At 40.7% G+C, this 13,476-nt stretch overlaps 1 protein-coding gene and 1 long non-coding RNA gene across 2 annotated transcripts in view; one reads left to right on the top strand and one right to left on the bottom strand.

The window, feature by feature from the left end:
* LOC117942220 overlaps window positions 1–6,266 on the top strand; it is a 15,877-nt gene extending 9,611 nt beyond the window's left edge. The window contains exon 3 of the long non-coding RNA XR_004656100.1: window positions 6,165–6,266. This is a non-coding gene — a long non-coding RNA (uncharacterized LOC117942220). The remainder of the gene's footprint in view (window positions 1–6,164) is intronic.
* LOC117942051 (CD81 protein-like) overlaps window positions 1–13,238 on the bottom strand; it is a 30,636-nt gene extending 17,398 nt beyond the window's left edge. Inside the window, exons 1-2 of the mRNA XM_034867391.1 lie at window positions 12,994–13,238; window positions 3,325–3,439 (exon numbers count right to left, since the gene is read on the bottom strand). Of these exons, the coding sequence (XP_034723282.1) occupies window positions 3,325–3,439; window positions 12,994–13,059 (181 nt within the window). The 5' untranslated portion in view covers window positions 13,060–13,238. The remainder of the gene's footprint in view (window positions 1–3,324; window positions 3,440–12,993) is intronic.
* Between the last annotated feature and the right edge of the window lie 238 nt (window positions 13,239–13,476).

The following is a 13,476-nucleotide window of genomic DNA, read 5'->3' as shown; positions in this document are numbered from 1 at the left end:
CCCCCCCCCCCCCCCCCCCCCCAAAGAGGTTATAGCCAGCCCTAAGGAAAACCCCAAACAACTAACTGAAAAAGCAGATCATAAATTAGACTATAAGAGCTAATCTCGGTTTTATCTTTAGAGTCAGGCTGTATACCGGACTCTCCTGCTGATGTATTTAAATATTAATATATTTTTTAATAACCCAATGTTATGTGTTTTTTTTTTTTTTTTTTTTTTTGGTTTATCAAATTGTCGGAAATAACCGGCAAATGTATACATTTCTATCAAATAAGGTAACAGACTCACAGCCTTAACTGTACACGGACATTAATGTGTATGACTATGATTTACAAAAAGGTTTTATAAAAGCCACCTATTATCTTTAATTTATTAATAATGACGATCACATTCATCTTAATGGTCCACTTATTCTGGCCATCAATAGTTAATGTGGACCTTTCACATATACCACCTACTTAAAGTCATTGAATCACATCATAGAAATGGATGTGAGTGATGATGTAATGTATTGTATGTATGTAACATTAGAAAGTTAGCAAGGCAGCCAAAACTAGGTTCATGATACGGCTGGACTCTTTCTTTAAGGTATAGTAAAACAGTAAGCAGTAGAGTTAACCGATCATTAACCGATACACTCTGCCTTCTGTACTTGTACCGGTCGCGCAGCAACAATGTTCTGTGCATTGTTGTGGACACACACATAGTCAGTGTCCTGGAACTCTTTTGTTTTCAAGATAAGTCTTTGTGCATTTCTGCCTTTAATCATTAGGACCGTTTAGATATGAAAAGGGAGTAAGAGAGGGGGAATTGCCGCAGATCAGATTAGAACTAGAGATGATTTCCTACAATACTGCCTAAAACACTGGGATTGGTATCAGGAAGTTCTGGAGTTTATTATTATATAGTTCAGGTTTGGGAATCGATATCGGGAAGCGAAAAAATGTGTCGGACCATCTCTAATTAGAACCCTGGGCCTCTACGTCGAAAAATAAACCTCTACACATGGGTGCGCGCTCTGCCAACTGATCAACCGGGGCACACAAGTCCTGGAATTTTAACGCTTGTGATCAGTGGTGTGCATTTCCGAGTCTGTCTCTACCGCATCACCCTGCGAGGTTGTAAGCTGTGACACTGCCTGGCATACTCTGTGTTTAATATTGTCCTCATACAGAGCCATGTGTCTCATAGCTCTCTGTCGTGAGAGCAGTTCAGTGGAGAGCCGTGAGCAGAAAAAAGGAGCAGCTTAAAACGCAACTTGCTTGTGCAAAGTTAGCACTAGCAACCCGAGTTGTAGTCGAGTCTCCAACTGTTGAGTCTGGGTCCAAGTCTTAGTCATCAGAGAAGAATCTGAGTGGAATCCGAGTTGAATCACCATTACCTGAGTGGAGTCTTGAGTCCCCAGTGTTTGAGTCCAAGTCTGCCTACATTTCTCCACTCTGGCACCGTTACAGAGCTGATATACTGTACTAATAAAAGAGGGTCTACATTAAACAAAAGTGACACCACTGTCACGATTGCAAAGGGAGTTTATTTACTGACTTTAATCTTCTAAACAACATTTAGCTGCGCTCTTTTTGACATTGGATGTAAAATATGTGTAGGTGAACTTCACGATCCAGGGAGCATCTCTTTGCATTTTCCAAATATCAACACTTAGTAGTGAGCCTGCAAATCATGCACTACAGTTGCATATATCAATATCAATACCTTTGTTATAAGAGTAGTGAAAGTAAGAGCGAGAATGCAGCGGTAAGTGAGTGATGTCAGTGAGTGTGTTCAAGCAAGGAGAGGGAGTTGCAGCAGTGTCTGACTGTGAAGCGCATGGGTGGCTGTGAGGAAAAAGCGAGAGAAAAAAAAAGAGATCCCAAAGACAATGTAAAGTGAGTTAACAGTTAACAATAAACAACAAGCTTCTCAAGACATGGTGGCTTCATCTTTTTAATACTACCACTTCCCGGTGTGAGTTAAGCAGCAATGTGAGTTACGCATGCGTCACTTTGCAACAAGTAGCTACAAGGGACTAACGAGAGACTTCTGTATTGTTAATACAGTAACAATGGACCTACTTAACAAAGTTTGTTCACTGCTAGCTACAAGTTAGCAATCAAACACAACAAAGGCCGTCATTTGAATGGCGATCTGAGCTAACGTTTGCAATGAAACAATCATAGGTAGAATTTGCACTTGACCAGAGCTCACATCACATCGGCCAGTGAAAATACTGTTGAAGTAAAGGGTGTTACCCCCAAAAGAACATTGGCCCTAGAGGGAACGTCTCCCAAGCGGTCTTGGAGCCCGAAACAGGAAAAGTGTAACATCTTTTATCAAATTTGAATAACCTATTTGGTCAGAAACTTTTTTCAACGTCTGAGTCCAATTTTATGCATCCTTGAGTCTGAGTCCAAGTACAAGTCATCAGCGCGATTCCAAGTCAAGTCCCGAGACCTGAGGCTAGAGACTTTAGTTGGACTCCAGTCCTCCATCACTGCTAGCAACTAAACTGCAGTTCAGTTAGATTGCATTGCTTATATTTCTTTTATCATGCAAAAAGTTTTTTTATACGTTTTTTTATTTTGGTTTAAAACAATTGTTTTTAACTGTTTAACCGATTGATTGCTCGAAACTCTTATTGTCGGTTGAAATGTAATCATTTACATCCCAGAGTTGATTTGGCTTTGGCATTCATGGTGATCATATAACCTGTAATAAATTAAATGTGATGCCAAAATATAATGCCAAAATATAATGCCAAAATGTAGGCCAACGTCACATGCTGTGATCTGAACTACCTTGTATGGACGTGTACGGGATTTTGTGCTATTTTAAACCTGGCCCCATATGTTCTACCCCGTCAGTAAAACAGAATAAAATAGAATATGATGTTTGTACAATAAGAGTTTTTATTTTCAGACGGTTTGCATGCAGCTTTTCTCTTCTTTTTTAATAACAGACTAGACAGAATTTAGGGCTTTCCTTTTAAGACATTAAACAAAATGGGTCTAATGAGAATAATTAAAAGACTAAATAACAAAAGGAGAGCATTTCCATTTGAATAACTGGGCAACGTGTAAGTGGGTCTGGTCCGTGGACAAAGGGCAGTGCCGTCGTGTGGAAATAATGCAAATGAGCAGAAACTTTCTGAGCGTGATTCAGTTGTGAAGTAGGTTGAGTGTGGCAACAGAGGCGTTTTGATGCCACAAGCCTCTCTGTTACTGAACTGTGTCCAAAGGATTGAGCATGAGATTTCTCATGAGACAAAATCACAGTGTGAAGGCGGACACAGAGGCAGAGAGTAGAGCTAGGTGCAGATGAGATACGTACTGATGTAGAAGGTGCTGGGGGCATGGGCTCCATCAAATTCCAGCTCCAGCAGGTTGCTGGTCTTGGGGTCGTGTCTCAACCATAGGGCCACGCCCAGGATAACACCTCCTGCAAGCTGCAACACACACACACACACACACACACACACACACACATCCTTCAGTTCTGTGTTTTCAGTTCCTTCAGTTCAGGATGGGGCTAAGTTACCTATGCCGTTTTTCCACTGCGTGAGAATTTGCCTCTAATCGCCTTTTTTGGTTTTCCATTACAAAAAAGTGCCTGGTAACTGCTATCAGGAACTTTTTAGTACCACGTCGGTCGAGGTTCCAAGCGAGCTGAGGCAATACCAAAAGGTGCATTGAAAACCCACAGACTGCTGATTGGTCAGAGAGAATTGTCACTGATCAATGCGTTTATTTTGCACATTACATTCTTAATTTGTCTTGTGTTCTGATTGAAAAAGGGGAAAAGTATCAAGGCAAATGTTACAGTTCAAGGTGTTTTCACGTTTATTTTTCTAGTTAAATAATGATCATGATTTCCCCCATAATCGAGCAGCCCTAGTTTGCACTGGCTGCGTTTTTTATATGTTTTTCTCATTTTCACAAGCAATAGGAAACAAAAGTCCTGAGCCAGATCCACACTCAGGAGATCAGTTTTATGACGCGTGTCATCACAACACTGTCGCTGCGGGACACTGTAAACTTCCATTGTTTTGTGTTTTCATTTTTTTCCTTACACTACAGAAGCAGTCTAGCTGCTACAAGCCATTGCAGACAGCCTTAGCCGCAATGGGAAATAAAACTTTCATTGACGTTAATGATTGGAAAAAGTGTTCATGCACTCTCATGTAGAAAGTAGGACAGAGACAGAGATCCCTCTCATGTCTGTATGCTTAACATGAACGTGCTGTTAGCAGCTAGCTAAGCTAGCCTGGCATGACTGGAAACTGGGGTGAACAGCAAGCCTGAATAAGCATCTATCTTACTCTTAAGCTCAGTCTCTGGAAATAAGTAAAGACCTTTATTTCCCAAAATGTGAAACTGTTTCATTAACTTTATAAAAGAGTAGCAGGTTTTTTAAAACATAAAACCTTAGAGACATTTCGTGAAAAAAACAGCAGACATTCTGTGAGCAAGGCTTTCTTCAGGTCATCATTGAACATTAAAAGACAAAACACCCCCGCTCAGTAAACGACAATGGTAAACTATAAAATTGATTATTCATTTGCAATCAACTTAGGATGTGTCAGCAGTATTTCCCACAGGATTTTATGAGACTGCGGTGGGTGGAACTCAGACCCTTGAGCGGGTACTAGGGCTGCAGCTATTGGTTCTTTTAGTAATTGAGTATTCTACCAATTAGTCCATTGATTAATCGAGTAATCAGATGAGAAATACTTAGTCAGAAAATGACTAGTAAAACTGCAGTAGTAAATGTAATTCTTATTGCTGTATACTTAAAAAAGGAAACCTGTCTTTTGAAACAAAATGTTTCTTATGCCACAACACGATATAATTGCAATTTTAAACATATTGCCATATTCTGCAATGTATTGCAATTTAAAACCTTATTTCCAAATTCTAATTTTTTCACCAATTTAAAATGATGTTCCCAAAAGGAAACTTTGTCAACATCTGTTTTATCGAAAAATAACTTTTTTTTAGTTTATCTCACTTCAATTTAATTGCTGCAAAATGGAATTGTCAAGCAGACAAACCGAATATAAAGATCCATACTTGGCGCCTGTGTATTGATACAGTGTTGTCATTGAAAATATTGCTATACTACGCTGTATTGATTCCCCCCCACCCCCCCCCCCAGTGGACGAGAGCAGCAGACGATGTTACCTTGTGTTGTGGAGGAGTAGGCTGGATGTTTTCTACTGAGATGATGTAGCAGCATGTTTCCAGCTTAACATGATCCCAAACCTTCTGTCGTTTTCTCTCACCTGTCTGTTCTCTCCCCCTCACTATTTTCGCTGTCTTCCTTCATTTGTAATCTGCGCTGTCAGCCTTATTTGTAATCAAATTATTCGAGTTATTCAAGGAGGGTTAGGTTATTCAAGGTTTAAATGCGTCAACCTGGTGCACTTTGAGAAGAACTCTCTGCTCTTGTAAACAATTTTGACAACTAAAGTACTGAGCACAGCGCAAGAGGAGCGGAAGAGACCCATGCTGTAGGCAGAAGAGCCATAAACTGCTATTACTCGGAGCAGCATGCAAGGGAATGAACAACAATTTATGTTTTTCATCTTCTCCCTGATGCTTTAAATGGCAGCGTTTAGAAATAAAGTCGTTAAGATGGTCTGGAAAGTTGCTAGATGTAGAGCTGGGCAATATAACGATATTATGTCAATGTCGTGATATAAGACTAGATATCGTATTAGATTTTGAATATCTTAATATGGCATAAGTGTTGTTTTTACCTGGTTTGAAAGCAGTATTACAGTAAAGTGATGTCATTTTCTGATCTTACCAGGCTGCTTTAACTGTGAGTCATTTATTTCTACATTACTGATGATTATGTACCAAAAATCTCATTGTGTAAATATGTTCGCATCGATAGTCAACACTACAATATCGTTGCAGTATTGATATCGAGGTATTTGGTCAAAAATATTGTGATATTTGATTTTCTACATATCACCCAGCCCTAGCTGTCGCAACAAAGTGGCCAAGTTGGTAGCCTGGCATTGCCAGACCTATCTCCACAGCGGTGTTGAGTAAGATCTGGTTACCCCACAGCTACATTCTGGGAGAGGAGCTCTAGGTTGTTTGCATTTCTTTAAACCAATCACAATCGTCTTAGCCGGTGCTAAGCTCCGGATGCAACGTCAGCGCCTCTGCAAAACAGTCTTAGGAAGGAACTTGTGTTGGTGGAACATCTGCACCCCGCTAAAGAAAACACTGCATACTAAATGAAGTTAACTGTTCACACAACACAGTAATGTGATTTAAATTAGCTGGATACATGGTTAAACCTGTTATGCTCTTACCAGTGTGTCGTTATCTAACTAACTTTGTTAATAGTAATCAAGGTATGAATGTAAGAGAGTAAATGGTATAAACATATTCTTGCCCCCAAAAAAACCCAAACAGGCCTGCCTTATTGCGGGACTGAAATATTCGTCAAAACTCGGAATTTTTAGCGTGTAACATTAGCTTGCCAGCTCAAAGGTTGCTCTTGTTGTGAAAGGGCGAAGCTTGTCCGATTTATCCTGGAAATGCACTTCCGCTGATCCAGACAACCAAGTTTGCAACGCTGCTTGGATGCAGTCAGGAATGTTTCAGTGTGTATAGCAAGGGGGTCAGCCTCTCCTCTCTAAGGGTAGCTCCAAAGGCGCCACGGAAAAGGGCTTCTAATATCCTTCACTGGTCTCCGTCCAGAGCAACGCCATCTATATACATACACACACAAACACACATACATACATACATACGTCTCTGCAAGAACGCAACTAAGTGTATTCACCAAAATGTTGAAATAATGTTATTAAAAGGATTGTTGCAGTATGGATATTTTGAGTCTATATTTTAGGCAAGCAGGAAAACATCTGTGAGACCCTTTGTGTAATTTCATTTTATACTTCCTGCTCTCCCCAATTTCCTTGGGGAAAGCCCATACATACTGCAGTGTGTAACTTTGTGGTTGTATTGTGCCAGAGCCTTTTTGTTCGGCCCGAGACAAAGAAATCCTAAATATAACCAGAGTTAGCATCTACCTCACACAGCAGCAGCAAAATAAAACACTGGCGGACAAAACGGACTCAACATGGGGGGTTTGGCTATTTTATAAATCTTATACTTCCATACATCCAAAATAGTCATCATGGCCAACGAGAATAACTAAACTAGCTAACAGAAGTTCCTGTGAATAGATGTGAACTAAAACAGGCCCTCCCTCCCCATCCTCCCTCCTCTCTTAGTGAGGTCCATTCCAGAGCCGAGGCCAGCTGCTGCCTAGCAACCAGATCAACACCATAACTGGCAAGAGTGCAGAAACACACACACACACACACACACACACACACACACACACACACACACACACACACACAGAGTGACTAACTTTAAGTATACTCCCCGGCTCCCAGCCAGTGAATTACCACTGGCTCATCACTGGAATGCCAAAAGGTTTAACCAGATTTAAAACTGATTTCTGAAAGGCTTTCATTTACAGAATTTATATAAATACTGAGTCAGAGGGAGAACCCAGACAGAACATAGTTAAAATCCATGATTTGTGAGCCTGAGATGTGACCGAGGCTGGAGCAGCCCAGCCACGACTACCGGTAACTGACGTCCGGGACAGTCCTGGACAGTCCTGGCCCCGGGTCAGCTATAGACTAAAGGACACGAGACAAGATGTGTGACTCATAACACTCTCCCGGCCGCTGTTTTTTTGGTAGAAAGTAATAAACTAGTATAGTAACTCCATGAGGCGGTCTATGAGCTATAAATATGGTATCTGGGATGTTTGAGTCAGAGGGACCGGCAGCTTTTCCAAATGATCAAGCACAACTTTGGTTCAGGCTTAATCTGAGTCAGGGTCAGGAAAAAACCAGATTATGTTTTGAAAGTAAAATCCTATTGGGTCTTGGGTTCCATATGGAAAAAAAAGTTTAAACTGTAAAAGTATTAGGGGAAATTTCACAGTTCAAGAGGTTTTCCCTGTTGATTTGTTCACAGCAGACGTTTTGGCAATATAGAGGCAACTTAGAGGAAACACTGAATGACATACACTAGAACTTGTCTTAGGTAGCTATCACAGGGCACCTGTTGCTAATTAAGCCACTGCATTTGTTGTCACACATGGGCCAGCATCATGATGTTTCTTACAGCCTGCTGCTGTTACCATACAGGGCATAGCTGCTGGTAACTAATAGTGGAGGCGCATCAGGCTAATTTGGAGCTCAACCCTATGACTAAATATTAAGAAAGTTTAAATGTGCTGCAACACAGGAAAAACGTCAGCGCAGCTGTAACTTAATCCCACATCTAACAACTCTCGACAACTCAAACTCAGAAATTGCTTAAAAATAACATCTAAAGTGAGATCAGCACAGCTGAAGTGCCAGTGTCTATTTCTGCCTGTTGCTCACAGTACAGGGGTTGCAGAATGCTGGGCATGCTGGAGGACGGGGAGTGGGGGGTTGGGGTGTTGTCTGCAGTTCCCAGAAGCCTCCTATATCACCACACAGAGGCTTCCTTCCCCCCCTACTCACACCCGTGTAGCCTCTTAACCCTCTCAGTGTCCAGTGTGATTTATGGAAACAGGAGGTCTCCTTTTTTTAAAAGGCAGCCTCGGCGGCCGGCTGCTCAATGACCGCACATTGCCGTCAAAGTGTTTCTTCGCGTCAACTGGACTCGTCCGCTCTAAAAGATCCTTTTAAAGGGCTCTTTAGAGCAGCCAATAAAGCTAAAAGGGTTAAAGTTGAATATGTGTTAAAAAGAAAGAAGGAGCCAAGGAGATGTTGTAATGCATGGACAATCACATTAGTCATTTTTTCAGGAGCGTTACCAACACTTGTGGACAAGGACTATTTTTTGCACAGTGACTTAGGGCATTTTTTTCCCTTCTGTTTTTCATCATTGCAGCTGAGTAGAAGTACAACAACATCCATCGGAAGCAGAGGTTTTCAAAAAAAATTTAAAAAGGGCAAAAGTCCAAATGAAAAGGTTTTTAAGCACACTGTATTTCCTAGAGATGTCCAAGTGTGTTAATATTGGGTATCAGCTACGTAATCGATTTACAAAACCAGGGGCCCTTGATCATCCCTCGTTGCTCACACTGGCAGGAGGTGGTGGTGGGAGTGAGGGGAGTGGAAGGATGATTGGCTCCTGTCAGTAAACATCTCCACGCCATCAGCGACCGGGGTGTGGCCTGTGGAGGGGTGGCTGAGACACAACCTGAGAAAGCCCCGTCTTCCCCACGCAGCCACAGAAACCGATTATTTACTATAGTGACGATTGAATTTATTTAGTGTGATATGAAAAGTACAGGGAGCTTGATTTCACTTCGGGGCAGGCAAAGGCTGGACACTAGAAAACTAGGAACAAAAAATCTAACTATGAGGTAGCAAACAAAGCCTAAGTTGGGACCATAAACTGTAAAAAATAAATAAATAAACAAATAAATAAAATAAAATTACCGCCCCCACACCGCGAATGACGTTGGGTGTATGTTCAAATTTGATTGATTCAATAAATTATAAATGTTTGTCTTAAATCCCCCAGCCTTTTTCATTTGCAGCATCCTCAGCCCAGAGTAATTTTATTCTATTTGAAACAGGTTTCCGTTCTATTTTTAAAGAACTAAACAAAACAAAATCGCAACTTTCTCTGTTTTCTGCACCTTTGTGGCAACAAACCATTTTGGGCAGCAACAATCTCAAAGAAAAGGCTGCAAAATCCTGGACGGACTGGAAAGGGTTATAACACCATAACATAAATAAATGGTAAGATTACAATTTACACACAATACTGAAAGGACTGCACCATATGAGGAAAACATGTGTTGATGTTGTTATTGCAATAACAATATTACTTGCGATAAATGAACAGATATTAAAGTTTTCTCAGTTCTGCTTTCTGCAGTTTTCTGTACTCTGCTTGTGCTTGTTGAATTTAAAACAAATGAATGATGAATACTGAATGAATTAATAATTTCCAACATTCTTTCTTTGAACAAACTGAACATTCAATTGAATATAAAAAGCACCCGTGACACATGTAAAAAAGGAGAGTTACATTTTAAAGTGCAGTTTTCTTCTGTTATTTTTGTTCAACCAACACAAAAAAATTGTCTGTTGCAATGTGTTTATTGCATCAGTTGATAGAGCGATGACGATAGAAATACGATACATTGTGCAGCCCTAGTTTTGATGCTCTTTTATAGTGAAAATTAAGAAAATAAGTCAAAAATAATCAAAAGAAAAGTGTGTCTTCCTGCGTAGACAGTGGACACTGTACCTAAACGCATGTTGTGTAGACACAGACGAATCGCTGAAGCTTCTGTAACTTTCTGTCTGTTATCTGTTAGATAGTGTTAGCGCTGCGGCTTAATTATTAACTCTCTGGTCCTTGAATAGTTGGACTGAGGAAAAGTGAAGCAGTGGGAATTAAAGAGCCTGTGGCTAACCTTTCAACACCAGCACTTTAGTTGCCATTCATTATTGACAATGGCAATCAGAGGTGGACCATCATCGAGTTATTCTCCGCCTTTCCTGTTGGGTTTCCTGGGCTTAGACTGTAGGCGAGGTGTGAGTTCACCAACACCAATATTGTGCCATTTACCTATTTTCTATGTTGTGTTATTGTGTTGAGACATTTAAAGAAGTGACCGTGGGCTATCAGAATGTGTTTCCCTTTTCGGGTGAATTTCATAGACTGATGATTATTCATGAAAAAAAACATTGAAAAACAATCTTAAATGAAAATAGGGATGTCCCGATCACAGTATCAGATCAGGAGCAGGAGCAGATTTTGTCATTTTTTAAATGATCAGGCATTGGCATTTACCCTGACTATCTTACGCCAATCATTTCAAACCCCAAAACTCAAGTGAAGATATTTACTTCTTCTGAAGACTCCATTACCTGTTTAATCTAAGTTCAGTTTTCCTTGTCCAGTGGGTAACTTCAGACTTCAGTTTGCTTGGATCCTAAAAAGAACTGTTTTGGTATTGAGAGAAAAGACCAATTTGCTTCACTAAGTCAAATGTATAGATGTGTAGATCACGTCTTTTAGTTACTTTGTTTACTTGGTTATTTTTGTGAACAAAAAAAACGGTGTGCAGCTCCATTATAAGAGCAAGTATCGGATTGGGACTCGGTATTGACGGATATTCAATATTTAAAACATTGGATCGGATTGGGGAGTCAAAAAAAGCTAAGTGAGACATTCCTAAATGAAAATGAATTAGTTGGAACCCTAAACCAAATAAATCAATACTGTATTTGACCGTGTCTAGTGCTATCTGACAAAAGAGAAAATGTTATGCATTGTCTAACTGGACTTTCTCAAGAATGCACCAGGGGTTCAAATTGCAATGTTACATGGAAAAAATGTTGACTGCAAGATTTTAAAACTCTCAACACAGACATGCCTATTTGCTGTTTGAGTCAACATGTCACCCTGTGGTGTTCACTGCACTTACACTACTAACATACTCGCTAATGTGTCTAGATTCTCGCTGTAAAGAGGCTGTAACAGGAAGCGTGATCTACAGCCAAGTGATAGATGAGTGGGCAACACGCCTGCTTTAATTTAAAAGTTAATATGAAGAGTGCATATTTAAAATGAATGCAATCGATCAACAAAGACATTACAGTTGGCACTTACAATGAACTTCTATTAACCCTCTATTCCTAGGGTGGTGTAAAATTCTGATATCCATCTCTTTCCCTCCTGGAAATCATTTGTTTTTTCTCTTTCATTGTCATAGGCTTGGAGAAAAATATGGACATGGTTTGTCAGCATTGAAAAAAAAATTTTTTTTAAAGGAATTTCTTTGGAATTTGGTTCCGACATTCATTGTGGTCATCATACTGGTTGTGGTGTTCCTCTGAATTTTCAACTGGCACCACTTTTACATGTTTTGCTTTTAGTCAAGCGTCTGTTCACATCTTATCGATTGCCAATAAGTGTAAAATAAAATAGTTGCCTGAAAAATCCTTTGTTAGTGTCAACTGTTGTGCAGTGTTTTGGCCTTTAAATGCATTACTCCAACTGGAATTCCTTGATCATATTTCAGTGTCTCAGCAACAACACCACGCCCACACCGATAAAGCCCCCTGCACCCTTTACAGTGTCACTTTTGGTTTCAGGCTGCGGAATTTTAAAGAAAGAAAAAAGTACCAGAGAAAAGGGGGGGGGGGGGGCGACCGAAGGAACTGTTTTGAGCAAAAACCCAAAAAATGTTTCCATTATCCATCACCCAACACATGGCCTTGACTCACCAAATGGAAACCACCATGAGTCCCCCCTCCACACGCACGCTCGCACGCACGCACACACACAAATTAGGCGGAGGATGTAATCCAAACAAAGCCGTTTTCCAAACCCCAGCGAGGCGGTCTCCACAACCGCCCAACATCTTCGGCTTCACCGTAGGCTAGCGTTAGAGCTAAAAACTGACACACATATTTTGCGTAGCTTATTTGGGCTTCTATCATTGACCTAAATGTGATTCAAAACGGTTGAAACCGTGTGGTTCATTTCACAACAAATTAAAATTATCGAACTAGCTAAATTGTTATTTTTGGGGATACAAAAATACAATTGTATCCGTTTAATTTTTGTGTTGACCTAAAACCTAGCTAGCCAGCGGGACTCCACCTGGGTATGTTGTTTTTTTAGCTATTTTTCTCTTACCACCTCGTGGGTGTGTAAGAGGCTACGTACATTTACCACACATTCCTTTTTAGCTATTTTTTGGTTACCATCATTTCGCCATTATCTCCCCTAGTGGCGAAGTAGCTGTCGCGTGGTTATTAATGAGGTATAATGGTATAGGTACCACAGTCGTGAGATGTAATGTGTGCTATTCATAACGGTCTAGCCTAAACAAACCAACACCGCTAGCCAGCGAGTGAAGGCGGCGCTGCGCACCGAAGTGAACACGCAATGTGTAGAAAAATTACAAAAAGTACCATGGCTCGCTTACCCAGAAGATGAAGTTGAAGAAGAAAAGCATGTACTTGATGCATTTGGTGCAGCCTTCGACTCCCATTGTGGTCGGTTAACGTTAGTCAAATTTATTCGGTGCAGAGCTCACAGGACGGCGGTAGCAGGCAAGGTCTCGCGGTGTGTAACGGAGCTGAGTCTCGACTGGGAATCCTGACTACAGTTTGGAGACAGAGGCAACACCCAACTCCTCCCTCCCTCGCGGTCTATAGACATCTCCCACTCCCCTCCACATAGACACACACAGACAGACACACACATATAATCCAGTCCCAACACAGTGGACTTCCGTTCAACGCCTTCAAAATAAAAGATCGATTTACCATGCTTCGACATTTTGGGAGGGGTCCTGCTTTGCCTCTGTTTGTTAAATGGTTCTTCTCACAACATTAAGAACCTCCTACTTGAAAAAAAAGACTTCTGTTTTACCAGTCAGGCAGATTTGTATAGAAGCCTGTTCCCA

The sequence above is a fragment of the Etheostoma cragini genome, chromosome 1, assembly GCF_013103735.1.
Source record: "Etheostoma cragini isolate CJK2018 chromosome 1, CSU_Ecrag_1.0, whole genome shotgun sequence".
Classification (NCBI taxonomy): Eukaryota; Metazoa; Chordata; class Actinopteri; order Perciformes; family Percidae; genus Etheostoma; species Etheostoma cragini.
Note: the sequence above shows the minus strand (reverse complement) of the source record. Positions and strands in the feature narration are given on the sequence as shown.